This window comes from Typopeltis vanoorti, chromosome 3 (genome assembly GCF_054136105.1).
Source record: "Typopeltis vanoorti isolate ZY-2024b chromosome 3, IOZ_Tvanoo_1.0, whole genome shotgun sequence".
NCBI classification, from domain to species: Eukaryota; Metazoa; Arthropoda; class Arachnida; order Uropygi; family Thelyphonidae; genus Typopeltis; species Typopeltis vanoorti.
Window position 1 is genome coordinate 130479035 of NC_143551.1, and position 19719 is coordinate 130498753.

Sequence of the window (19719 nt, forward strand, 5' to 3'; positions counted from 1 at the left end):
GATAGTTTGTAGCATTCATTCAGTCACTCTGCCCAAGAAATATAAGTATTGTAAATGGGAAAGTTAGTTATCTAAAGAGAGAGAGAGAGGCAGGAAATAAAATGAAAGGATTAAAAATACTCTACGAGGAAAGAAAGAAAAAAGATGCTGCTTAATGAAGTTGAGGTAATTAGGACAGAATGAACAATAGACATTTTATTATTATAATTACATGACACTTCCAAGCAGTCCATGGACTCGCTGTGGGAGGGCACTGTACTCTATTACTCCACTACACAGAGCTCACCATCTCCGCTACTTAATTCTCCAACTACACACAATGGCATGTACTGCCCACCACTAATAGCTTTTTTTTTTGTCTGTAAATTGTGTGGGTTCTCATGACTGATTTTCCTGTATGGATGAAAAACCAAAGTTTCTGGGAGAAAAAAATCTTGCTGCTTCCATTCCATTGAAAAAGCCCATATAAAGATTCCTTCTTTAGTTGCAACAAGAATCAAACTCATGTCTTTCCAACTGAAGGGTGCAATGTTCTATTTGTTCTTCCAATTGTGCTACAGAGGCAAGGCACTAATGCCTCCACAGTGCAATTTTTAACATAGAAGTGCATATTTTAACATAGGAATAAAAAGTATAATTATGAGAATATGGACTGAAAAGAGGAGATAGCACATGTAAACAAAGTGATTATATCATTACCTGCTAACTACATATACTTGACTTACTTCCACAGGATCATACAATAGGACTACTTCCACTTACACAAGACTTATTTAAAGTTAACATTCCATGGTAGAGAATGCAATCTAGAATTCTCATTATGCTCCTCTGGCTCAAATGAATGCCACAGTTCATTAGAGCCATTTGCTGTCTTTATTCCCTTCCATATTCTGATAAGCATTCTGAGCTGGATTACTTATCTCAAACTTGATTTTCCACAGTTTAAATACCTTACTCATTTTAACTGGCTTCCTTTCTCTAGCTACCTGCTAGAATACTGAATAATCCTCACCATCCTCCCAACAACCTGCTAGACCTTTTCGTAATCAGCTCTCCTTTTGGCAAGTCAGATCATTAGCCTATCTTTTTCTTTCCTATGAAATCTCCTTCGCCCAACTATTCATGTCCTTTGGCACAAAAGTAATGTTGAGCAAAATGACCTGATTATTGTTCCCACTCTCCTGATCCAAAAAACACTTGCTTTGCATGAATAACTGAAATAATCCTTGCTGGAATGGGGGCACTTCATCCCACTCCACCCAAAACCACTGACCACTAACCAAGTTTTAGTTCTCCAACATGTGCACAAAAGCAGTTGAAGATAAAAAATTTGACATATCTAAAATAGTTCAAATCAAAAGTTCCAGCTTCACATTCAGCATGCACTATCTGTTAAAGCCAAAACCCAAGTACAATTTCAAAAGGGTCAAATGGAGAAAATTTTTCTTCTATTTCAGTGTGAGTCAAGCCTTTGGTTCCTCACCAACTTCTGCCTTCTACATTACCTCTCATCCAGATGGTAGCATTGTAACACCACTAGCTATCATCAGTCTTTTCTTGCAACCCTCATATAAACAACCCACTACTGCATAACTCCTAATATCTTTCAAAAGAGATATCAGGATGATCCTTAATAGCATCTTATTAAGGTCACTCACCACAAGCATGTTCGCAATTTGCACTGACACATGGAAACAAGCCTATAATATAAACAGTACCAAAAAGGATATAAAAGCCAGCTATCAAAATAATCAAGTCTTCAACAGCTATCTTCACTACCATGGAGGCCCATCAATTAGAGAAATAGTAATTAGGGTCCTTCATTTTGCACTCCACCCAAAACAACCACTGACACTATCTAAATTTTAATGGAAAATGGAATTTTTCCAGAATTTTTTCCAGAAGAGTATTAGTGAGATCGATCACTGATGTCAAGTGATTCAATTCAAGATGTCAAATATGAATTTATCCCATATAGGATGAATTGATATTTGACATCTTATATTTCAATTTGATATTTCAAAGGGAATGAAATCAGGGCTCTGTACAGGTTCAACTCAAGTTCAACAGCCACCTTATCAAATCATTCCTGCCCAGACCTTGCTTTGTCGAGAGGGGCACTGTCATGTTGATACAGGAAAAGGCTTTCGCTGAAGTACTGTCATAAAGTTGGAAGTGCAGAATTATCTAGAATGCAATTAGAGGCCACAGCATTAAGATTCCCTGTCATTGGAAGTAGGAGACCCAGCCCCACACCATGACGCCCCAACACCAAACTTCACAGCTGGCACAACACACTCAGGCAGGCAGCATTTTCCTAGACTTATTTGTCAGACTACTAGATGTTAAACATGACTCGCTAACTCCAGAGTCCAATGGCAGATACACATCTCCACCCAATATTTGGCACTGCCCTTGCTGATGTTAAGCTTGTGTTTGATTATGTGGCCATGGAAACATGTATTCTTCAGCTCCCAAATAGTTGTGGTGCTGGCATTGCTTGTAGAGGCATTTTGAAACTCAGTAGCATGTGTTTTGACCAAGGATAGGGTTTTTTTTTTTCTGCCATATGCTTCAGCAGTCGTTAGGCTTGTTCCGTGATTTTATGTAGAATAACAAAGTTGTGATTGTATTGTTGTTGCTCCTAGGCATCTCCACTTCACAACAGTATCACTTATAGTTGATGGGGGGGGGGGGGAAAGAGCTGCAGTAAGGCAGAAATTTTCTGAACTGAGCCATTGCATCATACAACAGTGCCACATCGAAAGTCATTGAGTTCTTCAATACAGCCCATTTTACTATTAATTTTTTCTATTAAAACTGCAAGACTGTGCTTTTTTTCTATAGCTGTATGAGCCAAGATTGTGATGTCACAGCCATATCTGCTACTGCGAAGGCATGGCTAGATATTTTTAATTAGTTAATGTATGTCTAGATATTCGATTTCCACTGAGCCTTTAATCTGCCATAGTTACTTCATTCTTTTGCTAGTCTTTCAGCTGAAAAGCTATTTAAATGACTATACCATCACATTTCTTCATGGATCTGGATGAGGCAGTTTTCCTGATGATCCAAAAAGATAACTGTGGGAGATAAATCACCTTGTAGAGACATCTAGTACAACTAGTCAAAGTGTAGGAACCCAACAAAGTGCAGTCCATTCATCCACAACCCAATATGGACTAGATCACCATGGCAAAGTAGACCTAACCTTTCTACATGAAATCAAGAAACCAGTCTTCTCATACCAGTTCAACCATCACCTGAGATAGCAAGAGTTGGGAGAGTGATTTAAGCAGCAGACAGTGAAGGGAAATCTGCTGCATTCTTCAGACTCAGTGCACAGAATAAAAAAACGATTATCTAAGACAAAATCTTCAAAAATACTTGTGTTGATCTTAAATGTGAAGATGCTCATTAGACACAAGACAACAAGATACTGACTGAAGGTATTGACAAAAGGAACATCTTAGACTTCACAGAAACAGAGAAACTCAGAGCAAATAACTGATTGTCAGTCGCTTATCTGCTCTGATATGAAATCAACAGCCTCTATATATAAGTGGCTAGTCATGATGACAGTTCACAAGCAAATGTTTGTTTTTCTCACACTTGGGTGAAATGATTAAAACAAGAATATAAATTTTTAAGTATATAATTTACTTTCTCACCAGTGAAAAAGACTTGCTACAGCCATCTCTCATTCAAATATTTTAATAATACAGTGATATGCAATATTGTTACTTGTATATGGAAAATATGACTTCTGCATTGATTCATATCTCAATAGGTCTGGCTCCAATGATGAGACTGCTATTAACAGAGGTCAGAACCAGTGTTGTGCACTGGATACTGAGGCAATATGATGTGAGGTCAATAGCCTCTTTTTACAAGTTAGTTTAGTTGGGAAGATACTTCATGTGCAAACTCATCTACTCATGCTCAGGTACAGGATTAAAACAATATAATTTTTTTGCCAAGTATAATTTACCAAAATGTGGACAGCAGTGACAGACAGAATGGATACTGATTATCTGTAATTTTTTTTTCTTTTTTGTTAAATTAATGCTTGATTTTGCAGTAGGAATACAGTATACAGAACTTTTGAAATTATTTATATATTTGTCACTAGCAAATATTATTCACATGCCTTAAACTTAATTCTGCCATATCTTGCATACTGCAAGTTGGTAATGTCGCTCGTTTCTTTACTGTTCATATGATTTTATTTGACTAGTATCCTACCACATTTATTTCAATATGAAATCTTCCATTGTAATAAAAATGGTTTCACAACTGTAAGTGATACTGTTGTTATACAGGTGTTCCACTGAGAATGCAGTTCAGGTTTTTTATGTTCTTGCCTATTTTCAGTTTTAAATCTCTTTAATGCTGACTTTTATATTGTTATGTAATTTCCCATAGCAATCATTTAATTTTTGGTTAAAAAGAAGTTTTTACCTCAAGAATTATAACAAATTTATTTATAAGGATATCATCATCTGAAAGTGAAAAACAGAGTAATTCACTACTGCTATGTTTAAATTAATATCACTTTCCTTAACAATGTAATCTATATAGATGACAACACCTAACCATCTTGCTATCCATCCATAAATTCCCACTGCTAACTACACTAAAGTATAAATGGGGTTGGCTTATGGTCAAAGTCAGATAACCAGGAGGAAGAGGAGAATTTTACATCACCCTTAAGGAATGCAAAGAGCCAAATGGCACTGTTCACCTAATACCCAAATCCTCATCCATGGGACTTACCAAACTGCACTTGCTATTGGCTTTAATGAGAAATAAACATGAACACTTGCTATTGTTTGTCAGGGAACCAGGACAAACAGTGAGCAGCCAACTACTGGAACACATTCCAACTCAACATCTAGAAGAACAGCAACAATCCAATGCAGAAGTGGGATAGAAATCATCAACATAAGGATTACCAATGGAAAGAAAAGTGAACTTGCAGAAGAACTGGAAATGAACCACTTGGACATAACTGGCATTACTGAGACAAAGAAGACTAAAAGAGGCAAGATCCTACTAAATAGTAATTATAGGATATGATGTTTGGGCAATAACAATTATGGAAAGGAAGAGTAGCAATAGCATTCAATACCAAACATGACGATAAACTTCTTGATTGGATAGTTATTTCAGGTGGAGTTATGCAGGCAAGTTTTAAAATGGGGAAATAGACAATGAAAGTTATTTGTGCCTATAATTATTATTACTACGGGCAACTCCAGGGAGTCATTAGACTCATCGAGGGAGGCCCCAAATCATATTCATCACAACTATTTGACATTCATACAGTATCTATCATACCTCGCCTTAAACTCGTTCACTGTCACAGCATCCACCACAGACTCAGGGAGTGCATTCCACTCATTCACTACTCTAAAAGTAAAGAACCCAGCTCTAACACCTTTACTAACCACACTTTTGCCCAGTTTCCATGGATGTCCCCTAGTCCTCCCACAACCAGCCCTGTTCTCAAAAATATCTTCTGAATTAATTTTATAGAAACCCTTCAGTAATTTGAATGTCTCAATCATATCTCCCCTCCTCCGCCTATCAACCAATTTTTGCAACCCACAAATCCTCAACCTGTTCTCATACGGTTCATTCCACAGACCTGCTATCATCTTGGTCACTTGCCTCTGGATCCTCTCCACCTCCTCCCCATCAAGAAGAAACCTAGGTGACCAAATCTGAGCACAGTAGTCTAGATGGGGTCTTATCAAGGCTCGATACAGAGGAACAATAAACTGCTTGTCTCTGCTTGTCAACGTATTCTTCAGCAACCAAGTGATTTGATGAGCTGTTTTGGTCACTTTTGCAATGTGTCCCCTAAATTTCAATTCCTTATCTACCAACACTCCTAAATCTCGTGCATCATCAATTTCCTGGAGCACGGTTCCACCAATGCAGTAAACTGCCGCCAATCTTTTCACCCCAAAATGCATAACCTTACATTTTGCCACATTAAACTGACATCCATTCTCCTTAGCCCAGACCTCCAATCTATCCAAATCATCCTGCAAAATTTTGACGTCATCTGCATTCACTATTGCCCTACCCAACTTCGCATCATCCGCAAACAAATGAACTGTTCCTCTCAGATCATTTCCTATATCATTTATGAACAAATTAAACAGCAGTGGTCCAAGAACAGATCCTTGTGGCACACCACTAGTCACAGGCCGTCTTGTGAACTCTACTCCTGAGTAAACCACTCTCTGATATCTCTCCGTCAACCACCCTCCTATCCATCTCACCAACCCTATGTCCATTCCCATATGCTGCAATTTACTGATTAGAATTCCATGTGGAATCCTGTCAAAGGCCTTGGCAAGGTCCAGTAGAATCACCGTAAATCCATTACCCTTATCCAGTTCAGCCGTCACTGTGTTATAATACGTGAGCAAGTTACTGAGGCATGACCTACCCTTCACAAAACCATGCTGTCCCCGATACAGTATCCGATTTTCTTCCATCCAATCTTGTATTTTCCTCTTGACTATTTTCTCTAAGACCTTGACAATTATTCCTGATATGCTAATCGGTCGGTAATTCACAACAGCAGTCCTGGAACCACCTTTATGCAGTGGAACTATTTTCTCCTCTTTCCACCCGCTCGGGACTAACCCAGACCCGAGACTCAAATTAAACAAAATGGTCAAGGGTACTGACAATTCTTTAGCTGCTTCTCGTACAACACGAGCTGGTATACCATCCAATCCCACAGATGTATTGACATTGAGGTTATGCAATAGACTACTCACCTCCACTTCATTAACCACAATTCCCGTATAATCTGCTGGTTTATTCGTTTCTGCAATGTCACCACCTGGATGATATACTTTTGCAAAGTGCTCACTCAGTAACTCAACTATTTCAACTGATTCAGTTACCTCCCTACCATCGGCATTCTTTAAAATCAATCTGCCATGTACATTTTTCCTTTTACTTGCTACATATCTAAAAAACTGTTTAGGATTCTGTTTAGCCTGCATGGCCAATGTTCTTTCGTAATCCTTTTTTGCTTTTCTTACCACACTCGTCACCCTTCTGGCCTGCGCTTTATACTGTTCATGTGCTTGCCAGTCACCCTTCTCCTTAAATTCCCTCCATAGTTGTTTCTTTTTTTGCAACTCAAGCTTAATGGTGTTATTCATCCATTTAACCCCTACTTGATTTATTATTCGGACTCTAGGTATACAGTCAGCCATTGCTTCATGCAAGCACTTCTTAACTACCTCCCATGCACTATCAACTTCTAGTCCTTGCAGTTGTACATGCCATGGCACTGAACCAATCAAACTCCTAAGCTTGTCATACTTTCCAGCCCGATAATTCCACATGTACCCTGTCTTAATTGAAAATTCTACACCTTTAGCCACCTCCCAAGTTAAGACCCTATGATCACTCTCACCGATTGGTGGCAATGTGGTCATATTTGTTACAGCCAAATCCTCAGATGTAATTACTAGGTCAAGCACTCTCTGACCCCTAGTATTTTCCATTACATGCTGTCGCAGATAGTTATCCCTTAATAACCGCATAAAATCCAGTTCCTTCCTCCTGTGTGTCCTCTCCTCACTCCAATCAATGCAACCATAGTTGAAATCTCCCATAATAATCACCCTCCTTCCACCCATTTCTTCTATTTGCTTGTGCAGACTGTCACCACCATCTTTTCCATCACCTGGTCTATAGCAGCACCCAATTGTATATTTAGTTCTGCTAGCCACAATCTCACACCAAATGGCCTCAAATGTGCTCTTTTCTCTATCCTGCAATTCAACTTCTATTCTCCTTGGCTGGAGTTCATCAGCTATCATCAACAATACTCATCCCCCCATTTTATTCTCTCTGTCATTCCTGAACACACTATACCCATCACATTCAATCCCACTAGTTATATCATCTACAGTCAGCCATGTTTCACTAATACCTATAACCTGTGGTCTGGAAGTGCCAACCATGGCCAAAAACTCTTCCTTCTTGTTCCTAATACTCCTAGTATTAGTGTACATGAATTTAAGACACCCATTAGCCCCAACCCTACCTTGATGCCTTATATTAACTATCCCACTCAGATTTGTTGTCCTTATTTGCTCTGGCATATTATATTCATTCTTACATTCAACTTCCTCCATAAGGACTGTATCTCTACTCCCCCCCCCCTCTAACAAATCTAGTTTCCCTGAATTTGCACATCCACTACATTCAGCAACACTTTCTCAAGTCTTCTTACACCGTAACCATTCAAATGCAAGCCATCCATCTTATATAGATCCTTTCGCCCATCAAACTCACTCTACACATCCACAAATTCCACACCACTCGTCATACATAACCCACGCATAAAGTCATTTGCAATTATAGCCCTCCTTTTAAACATTTCACTGTCATACCGTGGCAAAAGACTAATCATTCTAACTCTCTCTCACTCTTTTCTTTTGCTACCTCAAACAATTCATTCAGGTCTTCTATCATTTCCATTTTATCTCCTTTCAAATCATTCGTACCTGCCACAACAATCATTTCTTTCACCCTTTCCTTTTGCTCTCTAATAGACGCAGTTACGTCCTTTATGGTCGCACCAGGTTGGTACGATTTTGTCAAATCCTCTACTAACACACCTCGTACTAACGAGTCTCCATACAGCACTCTATCCTTCATTTTGTTCATGTTCACATTCATACGTCTATTTTTCCTGTCATACCTTTTATTATTGGTTGGTTCATTCAGTCTACTTTTGTTCATGCACTCTAGCTGCTGTTTTGCTCTTTCTATCGCACTATTCAACAACGCGATCTCACTCAATGCATCTATCTCATCTTTTTTGTTCTCTGAGAAACCATTTATACTATCATTCACACTTTCTACATTCACACTCTCACAATTTTCATGTACAACCTTGCCGTTTCTTGTCATATCCCTATTTCCTTCATTCTGAAGGTTGACAAAAATATCACACTCACGATCCGAAATACACTTCAATTCCGCATTCTCCCTACATTTTCTACACACATTCAATCCTTTATTATCATCTAACCACACTCCGACCGCACTCCGCAAAGCGTACATTTCACAGCTAGTACACTGACTCATTTCTTTTATGCTACCGTTCTTTGATAACGATGGCGAACCTTCATTACTGGCCGCCATTTTCCTTCGCACAGGTGCCATACTTATCTGTAATGTGTTTTGTCAAATTATACGTTATAACACACCAAAAATAGATGCACTAAAATACGCAAGGCAAACAAAACAAAACTACACAAAAATAAGTAATTTGTATCGATAACTGAAAATGATACTTATCTTATCTGGAGCTTGCACGAACACTACACATTACGAATTCATCTAGCGGCGACTTCCCGACATAGATTATGTTATAAAACACTTTAGTACACTAACCACGCTAATAAAGCTCCAATAATATACCAAAATTAAACACTTAAGTCCATTAAATTGAATCCAAAACACCAATAAATCAACAAAAAACACAAATCTCTCAGGAGCTCTCCGATAGCACGTCCGTTCACCAGCTAACCTCGACACCAATCCTAATCATATAGTGATTTAACAGAACCTTCTATAATCATATAGACGGTTCTGTTAAAAAGAAGTGGAAGAATTTTTCAAGTCATCAGAGCAGGCAGCCGACAAAGAAAATGAAAAAGATGTTTAGATCTTGTTGGAGATCTAAACAGAACAGTAAGAAAAAATCTCACCAAGCATATAGAAAAGTTTTATGGAAAATTTGAAGAAAAGAGCAAAGCTAATAATAATGGTAAGTACCTGCTGGATTTCTGCTCAGGATATGCACTAGTCATTACTAACACCATGTTCCAACATAAATTATGTGCACAAATTCATGTGGAGAGAAGATGCAAGAAAGAAATAAGAAAAAGCCTCATTTTGAGTATGTAATTGTTATGTTATATACATACTATTCTCTTCAGTGTGATATTCATTTTTATACTACCTAAAACTAAGTGATGATAGGATAGAAATATTCACATTGAAAAGAATAATATGTAAGAAACCTTCACTGTAGACTCAACTATACAAATATTATTCAAGAAAGAAGAAAGAAAACAAGAACCAAATATTGGAGTCTCAATATCAAACTCTGAAGAAAACATTAATTCAGCTAGGGAACCATGTGATGAAGTTGTCTCCAAGGAGAGAAAGTTAAGAGCACCATGGTTGACATAAAAATTTAAACAGTCCTGGTAAAGAAGAAAGCAAACTGAAAGATCCTAGCAAATAAGTCTGCAGATACTCTAGAAGAAGAATACAGAGAAAAACATAAGAAAGCTAAGCTATCTGTAAAAGTAGCTAAATAAAAGTCATATGAAGACTTTGGTAAGAATATTATTATTAAGTATTATTATTATTCTGACTCCCATGAGTCAATATTATTATATTGACTCCAGGGAGTCAGAGACTCATTGAGGGAGGCCACACACACACACCATCTATCATACTTATTCTTGAATTCATTCACACTACTTGCACTCACAACATCCAATGGCAATCCATTAAAATCAATGCACCACCCTCTGAGAGAAAAATCTAGCAATCACACCCTTCTTGGTGGCCTTCATTCTCAGCTTCAAAGGATGTAGGATGTAATTATTAAGATAATGTGGCAAAATGCTCTGGAGGCTATTGGAAAAGCTTAGAAATAGGGGAAAGAGTACTGTAAAAGGAATCAAAAATTATAAAGGTGATATGAAAACTGAAGATATGTGATTTGAAAGATTGTTAAACAAAACAAGCAGTGACATAATAGCAGTAGACAATCTTCAAGAAGAATGCAAACAGGAGCATATATCAATACTTGAGGGGAAAAAAACAACATTTGAAATGTGGAAAGCCAGCTGAAGTAGATGTATTTGGCCAGTATGGTATAAAAGTTTGGCAGTGGCTAAACTGCATAATTCAGAAGACCTGGACAGAAGATCAAATTCAAGATGATATGAGTAGAGCTCTCATAGTTTGCATCTATATAAAAATGGAATAAAACATTGTGAGAATTACAAAGAATTTCTCAACTAAGTGTTCCTGGTAAGATTTATGCTATGAAACTTGAGAAGAAGCTAAGTAAAATTGTGGAAGAGAAACATGAGGAAGAAGCAGTAGGGTTCAGGCAACAGAGATTGTCAAGATGAGATTTTCACTTTATGACAGTATGGGAATATACAAAGAATCTGTACTTAAGTTTTGTAAATCAGGAAAAGAGAGACAAGGTGTCCAGAAAAAGCTTTACAAAATGCTACAATTATATGAGATAAATGCAACATTATACAGAGCAATATATAGTCTATATTTGTGTTGTAACTCAACAGTTAGAACTGAAGGTAATACAAGAAGATAGTTTGATGCAAATCAAATGTATGACAAGTGTGCACACTATCTCAAAGAAAGTGGCATTAAACCTGATATCAGAATCAGAAATATAAAAGTGTTTGGCTTTTGGCTTGTTTATGCAAATGATATACTCCACAACAAGTATAAGTCTTCAGAACCAAATGTTGGTAATTCTTTAGGTGAAAGATGAAGTTCATTGTTCAGTGCGAGGTCACTACCCTGCTTACTGAAGTCTCGAAAAGTTACTTAGGGATTTATCTATGGATAATGTAAGTCTACCAATGGTGCTAACATATTATAGGTCTGGAACCCTTCATGGGTGTAATTCATGTAAAAAAAAACTTGCTCACATGCACAGCTGTAATTCTTGCTGAAAGGAACTAACAAATAAGCAGAATAGTAAATTTCAAGGAAATACTTTGAAAGATTGTTTACAAATTATCAGCACTTTTCTCAAACTTTAGACAAGTGGTGAGGAGAGCACGTGGAAAATAAAGAAACTAGAACAGACCTGTTTTTTCTTGAACAGGTGACAAACAGTTATGGTGACTTGCCTGCTTATATAGCCTTGATCAGGAGTGAAACCATTTCTGTGTGCAGTGCAGTTGGATAAAAAAAAAGAAAAGAAATAACTTGTTAAGCAAATATTGTGCGATTAATTTCTCTTTTAAATACTCAAAAACGAGTTAGCACATTATCGATAGCCATCACCATAGCATGTCAACTTGTTTCCAGTGCTAAAATGTTAGTACGTTCTCTTCAAAAATCTTTAGATTACCCTTAAATTTTTTTTTCTTTGAAACTGTAGCTAAATTTTTATTAATAGTAAAAAGTTTTACAAGCTTGAACACTTATATTACTAGTTCCTCCCAGAGATGTGGTGTCCTCTTTTCACATCTGTCCTCAGCAACACAGCTCTGGACGCACAATTCCGATCTGACAAAAAGAACATAAATGACACATCAAATATAATAATTATGGTGAAGCTGGCCTTTCTGATCATGCTCTGAACACCTTACACAGAATTGACTGGAAAAGCACTGGTTGTCTACAGCACACCAAAACATGGTATGAACGCAAATTTAAGGAAGCTTATGAGATCATTATCAACAACCCCCAATCTAAACAATAATGATGGTTTAAAAATCCCATACATATAGAAGGCATATATTTGTCCCATGAATCCTTCCTCTCTAAGAACAACTATAAACAGGACTCTAGAAAATCCAGGATCTTAAATCTAAAATAACAACTTTAATACTGAAAAATAGGACATCACTGTTAAGGAAAAAAATCTATAAGAAAGTTCATTCGTGTTGTAATTTATAATTTTTTTTTTTTTTTAAATCAAAAATAACAATTGTAATAATAGAAATAGGACATCACTGTTACTGGAAGGAAAACCATCTGTAAGCAAGAATGCTTATTCACGTAATCAAAAATTAAATTAGCTTGATGTAATTTTTTTATTTTTATTTTCACTAGAGGTCATGCCAGTGAGTAGCATGTGATCAAATCATTGTTTCTCTAGCTTATGGTTTGAAATGTAACACAGCTTGTCTTGTATATTTATGTATGCTCCAGATGATGATCTTGATATGAAGATCGAAACGGCGGGATAATAAAAAGAGTTATTTTAACATGATTGTAGAATCCATAATTTCAAAAATGAATGCTGATCACTGTGTAACACTAAAAGAAAGGAAAATGACACGATGACTGTTGTGCTGTTTAGATGAAGTTAAAAATAAATACATTTTCCTCAATAAACAACTATAAAGTGTGGATTATGATGTCATTTGCTAGTAAATTCAGTTAACTATAAGTCAATTTCCTAAGGTGACTGAGGATGTAGCCTGATTCATCACTCCATAACACAGCTTTCCAAGCCATGTCCCACTATACATGCTGTTTGCACCTCTGAAGATGCCACTGCATGTTGGTTCAGGTAATGTGGGACTTGCATATTGCAGTCCTACCATTGAAACCCATATTGTGAGCCTTAGCTCTGAATGTTTTTGTGCAGATTCATGTTGCAGTCGATGCCTGAAACTCTGCATTCAATGAGTTGCCAATGGCAGTTTTTACATATTATTCTTTGTGGCACCCTACAGTCATGTTCGGTAAGTGCGGAGAATCATAGTTCACTTCTCACAGCCATTTTACCCAGAAACAGTTGCACTGACTTGAGAGCATTATATTCCTCCGATTTATACTAACTACAAACACATGACTCATTACATGGCATGATGCACCTTGCTCATGGGGGTTTGTTGACTTCTTTCCAAGCAGCATATGTAATATAGAATAAATATTCATTATTCCATCCAATATAGCATTTCATTCATTATAAATTTATGTGATTCATTAAACATCATATCAGCTAAAATATTTGATGAATGCTATAGACTATTTTGAACGTGATCAATAAGCTAAAGGTTATATTAAATTATAGCTATAGCAAATAAACCTATGTGGCAAGTATATTATTTCTCTTAATTGCACTCCTTGGTGATGACTTGCCTATTCTGTGGAATGAAATGAATATATACGAGTTTCCAGTAAGGAAAACCCTACCATGAAATCAGCTTCAACTGAGAGTAATAATTCCTTTTTAAAAAGTAATGATGTAAACTCAATAAATATCCTATTACTAATAGTAAGACAGGTGCTATCACAATAACTTATTAGATTCAACACATTACAAAAACCAGGAAAAAATAAAAATTAAAAAAATAAAATCATATTTTATATTTAAGTGCATGTACATCTTTCAAGTTCATTACCATTTTTACAATATACAGAAGGAAACAAAAAATTACGCCAACATCACACGTATTGGATATTGTACTTAACTTACTTCATGAGGTTTCACTTTAGGCATGCTTATATTCAAAACATAATTGCTTGTAAGTGGTTCCACATGTCGATTCTCCAATGAAGATATGGCAGATAAATAGCTCAGAGGTAGAACACAGTACAGATGTAGCCAAACTGGTTGCATTTTGATTCTACTGCAAAAAGAGAATAGCAGAAAAGCATTATGAAATTATTTAACAACATTACAGTAATTAAAACTTAAAATTTTCCATCCTTAAGTTATTCTCCTTATGCTATTAAAATTTTATTAATGACAAGTAAAACCACTTCCAGCTGTTTTGGTTATTTTTAATACTGTTTTCAAGCATGCAGTTTTTTTTTTTTTTTTTTTGTGGCTACTACCAATGAAAACTTTTTGTAAACCTATAGTACATTTGTACTATGTAAGATGAAGAATTACTTCTTTTTTCCCCCCTTCACTTTGCCTCTCAAATTTTGAAATGCAAATTTAAAATATTTTTTCTACCTTTCAGAAAGTAAGTACTCTTTAGTACTTTTAGAAATCTACCATTTATCCAAATTTCAAAATAAAGTCCTTTCGATGTCGCTAGTGTTGCAAGAGAAAATAACGGTATGTTTGAGCTGCTAAGGAAAGTGTTTTAAATAGTGCATAGTGTGGCTTTTTTATCATAAATTGTGCTTCATTTTTTTTCATTTTGGATACAAGTGTCCTTTGGCAGTGTTTGCTGTTGGAATTTTTTTTTATGTTTTTGAAACTTGTTTGTTCTTAGTGCTTCTGCTTTCTGAAAATGACATCCAGCATCGTAACAAGAGGAAATTTTATATGGGATTTTTCAATTGAAGGTGAGTAATCCAATCTCATATGGGGGAAGCAGAATTTTCTCTCCAGGAAACTTGAGTTTTTCATCCTGTATACAGGTAAATTGGCCATGATAACACATGCAATTTACAGACAAAAAATACTGTTGGTGGTGGTGGGCAGTAGATACCATTGATGGTGTCATTGTGTACTGTTGGAAAATTTAGTAATAGGTTGTATGTAGCAAAGTAGAGTGCCCTCCTCCTAGTCCTTGGAGGCATCAATAATAATAATAATAAAGAAGCACACATTGGTGGCATGAAAGTTTCTGCATGAAGACTGAGTTCTGCCCTGGATTTTTCCCAGTGGATGCATTATGAAAATTGCTTCATGTATACATTATGTATGCATGTGAAAGATTTGTGGACTGTCAGAGCGAATGAAAAGAGAAAAGCATTCACATGTGTGAAAAGTGTATTGATAGGTTAGAACATTTAGAAATGGAAGCTAGATGTTCACTGTCTCCATACTCACCACACTCGATGTGGTGAGTATGGAGACAGTGAACATATTTAAGGCGCAGCATGATAAACTGTATGTGAAGCAGTGGGACCAGCCTGCAATGAGTCTTTCGACTCTAAGCAGATTTAACATTAATAATAACAATTAGCATATTCATTTTATAATGTGAAGGAAAAAAAGATATGCTTACATTTAGATCAAATGATGGAATCAAGCTAACACTAACATCATTTTAAGTGACTAAGAAATGTTGCCAAATATCATACATATGGTTGTCAGTTGCAACCTTCAATACCATTAGTGGTTTCCCTACCAAATCCTTCATATAAAGATACATTATTATTATTATTAAGGCAAGGAAAATATATGAAAAAAAATCCTGAATATAAGCACTGATTATTTTCTAAAAATTTGAAAATTTCATCACAACATGAACTAACAAACAAATATTTATATACGAAAGAAAAACTTAGCATAAACTTACAAAAAATTAGTAGTAATGATGGAAAGATTTGAATTCAAATTATATTTAGGATATGAGGAACATTTACAAGGGCTTTTCAGCTGCAGGTGAGTTAACCAGTGTCATATGGAGATGACAGGGCTTTACTTCCAGGAAACTCCAGGTTTTCTCTCCTACAAAAGAGAAGCTATCCAGAGAACATATGCATTGAGAAACATATAGCAGATTACAGAAATAGAATTAACCACTTTATTAAATGAAGTTTATAAGAATACAAGTTACTTTGTCTTAACAGGCCATTATTCCTGATACATAAGAAAAACTGGATATCAAATATAGAGAAATATACATTATAAAAATATGGTAAAACATGCTAAAACAAAAAACGCACACACACAAAAAAAATTCCTTCATAAATTTACTCTTATTTACATGTTCAGTTTGATTGCTTAAAAAATATTACAAAAACACATGATATATCACTTTGAACAAAGGTGCTATATAAAGAGGTTATGTTTTGGCATAACAACTGTCATCACATTTGAAGGGTTTTCTCTTGCTTGCCAAAAACCAATGAAAAACCAAACAAAATTAATATATTAAACAGCAAGCAGTTTTGAAATTAACAGTCATTTCAAAAATTTTTATAGTAAATGATAACGTAACAGTTTTTTTTTTTTTTTTACTTAAGTTCTTGCCAGTTCTGCAAAACAACAAAAAATAACAAACCTATTTTAAAACATTATTTCATTACTATAAAAATAATGTTATATTTTTCAAGCAAAACCACCATATCCTGCTTGATAATGTTTCTTAATTAGAAATACTATGTACAGATTTCTCTGCAGCATTATTTTTCAAACTGCGGGTCGCAACCTATGCTGTAAAATTAGTTTAGCGGGTTGCAACAAACATTTTTTTTTAAATAAAAATATAATGTAAAATATCAAAGGATATCTTATAGATTTCATAGCATTAACACATGAGCATATTACATGAGTGTATGTAATATGCTGATGTGGCCTATCATTTTTCTAGCAGTCAAGTAGTCCTATACTTAAATGCTAGAAGTTGGCCAAATAATTATTAACAGGTTTAAAGGTAGTTGTTAACTGGAATTTCCTCAAGACCTTACAAAACATTCAGATGTAATGACAATATATGGCACAGATTTTCTCTCTCATGAAAGTTATGAACTTAGGAGCAAAGATACAGGAGGCAAGGTTGAGATGGTTTAGTCATGTGATAAGGAGGACAAGTATGTGGGAAGAAAGGTCATGCATATGGATGCACAGGGGGAGGAGGAAGTGCAGATGGCCAAAGAAGAGATGAAGGGAGCTGGTGGAGGAGGACTTGAGGATGAAGAACTTGGATGTGGTTACAGCCCAAGACAGGAGGATCTGGAGGAGACTCGTTAAAAACACAACCCTACTTAAGTTGGATAAGTTGCAGAAGTAGTAGTAGTGCAGGTCAAGTGATTATTATGGGGACTTCAACTGAGGCAACACGTGATGGAGCAGACTAGGGATGTGAGAGTATTTACCTGGTCACAGGATGAGAGGAGCTATCCATAACGAAGGTGGTCACATTGCCTCTGATTGGCAAAAGGGATAATGCAGTCTTGGGAGACTAAGGAATAGTCTGTCAAGAAGGGGTATATGTGTGGAATTATAAGGCAGGTGATTATGACAAGCTTAAATCTGTGCCATGGCATAAAACACTGCAAAGGAAGGATGTTAGTAATGCATGGGAGATAGTTAAGGGGCATCTAGAGGAAGCAATGTCAAATTGTATACCTAGGTTAAGAATGAGCTGCACAAGAAGAAAATGCTGTGGAGGGTATATAAGGAGAAAGGTGACCAGCATGGTAAAGAAGGCAAAATCAGATTACAAGAAGAATCTAGCCAAACAGGCTAAACCAAATCCCAAAGAGTTCTTTCATTACGTGGCAATGACCATGAAAGATTAACCTTAATGAGTGCAGCGCTGGAGGAGGAATGGCAGAAGCAGATAAAATAGTTATTGAGCCCACTCTGAAAGTGTATATCATTCAAGTAAAGTAATGCTGTGAGGGAACAGAGGGGATGAATTGGAGATTCTTAAGATATTACATGATCTCAATGTAAATACAGTTGTGGGATTAGATCATATATCAGCTCGTATTTTGCGAGAACATGCATGGGAAATGGCAATGCTTCTGACTAGTAATTTAAGTCTCCATTTTGGTAGAGTTACAAGGTGTGGAAAGAGGGCAAAATAATTCCCTTGCATAAGGAGGATTCTAAGACTGCAGAAGCAAATTATAGACAAATCAGTATTCTGAGGAGTGATGGTAAAAGTACTGGAAAAGTTGGTCAAAAAAAGAATTTAGGAATGGGTGGATAAAAATATTATATTCCATGATAGGCAACGTGACTTTGAGAAGGCTCAGTCATGCCTTAGTAATTTACTGACTTTTTATAATAGAATTACATCTCAGATAAAGGAAATGGCTCCACGCGATGATTGTGTTGGATATTGCAAAGGCATTCGTAGAATACTACATGGAACTATGTTATGCAAATTAGAGCAAATAGGGATGGATATGACAATGGCTATGTGAATAAGAGGGTGGCTGCTGGACAGATATCAAAAAGTCATATATGGAGGGGCAGAATAAAGATGAAAACAAGTAACTAGTGATGTGCCACAAGGTTTAGTGCAGGGACAACTAATATTTAATTTGTATATAAATGATATAGGAAATAACCTGAAAGGAAATATTCAGTTGTTACTCATGATGCAAAATTAGGTAGAGTTTATTCAAATTATGGGAATATTTAATCCCACATTATTTCAAAGCCGAATAGGAAACTCTAGATAGAAATCAAAGAGTTTCATGCCGAATATAGCAAGCTATAAAAGTTCGGCGAGTCCAAGCATAAGCAAATACCTGGGAAGTACAATACCAGGCAACTCGTAGTAAAGGTGGATAAAGCTAGGATCACTATTCTTAGTATTAACCCTAATGTAAAACTCATCCCCTAGGAGATGTATGTTGTTTTACATTAAGGGAGATAGGTCACTACCCAGACCGGTTTCAACCTTCATTGAGGTCTCATCAGTGAGTAGGTAGACCAATAAAAACACCAAAATTGTAGTGATAATGATAACAGCTTTAATACTTTATGGTACAAGTTGTTAAAAGAGGTGTGCAAATAAAGTAATGAAATAAAGAGCCAAAAGGCTTCACTTCAGCGATGTAAAAATTATTCAAATTAAGGGAATATTTAATCCCACATTATTTCAATGCAGAATAAGAAACTCTAAGAAGATAGAAATCAAAGAGTTTCATGCCAAATATGGCAAGCTATAAAAATTCGGTGAGTCCAAGCATAAGCAAATACCTGGGTAGTACAATACCGGGCAACTCGTAGTAAAGGTGGATAAAGTTAGGATCACTATTCTTAGTATTAATCAAGGTGTTGTGGAGAGCTTGTAGGAAGACTTAAATAAGCAGTCAGTATGGGCAAAAGATAATTGGTATCAGTTAAATGTGAAGAAATGTACAGTTATGTATTTTGGTACAAACAGATTACAAGCTGTGTACCACCTTAATGAAATTGTACTCTAGGAAACTGATGAAGCTAGTAAATTTAGGGGAGGGGGAAGACAGAGATTTACGGTTTAGAGGACATACTGCTAAGGT

At 36.1% G+C, this 19719-nt stretch overlaps 1 protein-coding gene across 9 annotated transcripts in view; it reads right to left on the reverse strand.

The window, feature by feature from the left end:
- Positions 1 to 19719, reverse strand: part of LOC150108568 (peptidyl-glycine alpha-amidating monooxygenase B-like) — a 521418-nt gene that overhangs the window by 458096 nt on the left and 43603 nt on the right. For 2 of the 9 annotated variants that reach the window (XM_090390856.1, XM_090390853.1), the window contains 2 exons: positions 16053 to 16204; positions 14267 to 14420 (listed from right to left, as the gene is read on the reverse strand). In XM_090390856.1, the coding sequence (XP_090246982.1) occupies positions 14267 to 14410 (144 nt within the window). In that variant the 5' untranslated portion in view covers positions 14411 to 14420; positions 16053 to 16204. Of the gene's footprint in view, positions 1 to 14266; positions 14421 to 16048; positions 16219 to 19719 lie in introns of all 9 variants that reach the window. The other 7 variants (XM_090390852.1, XM_090390851.1, XM_090390860.1 and 4 more) reach the window with 4 other exon arrangements.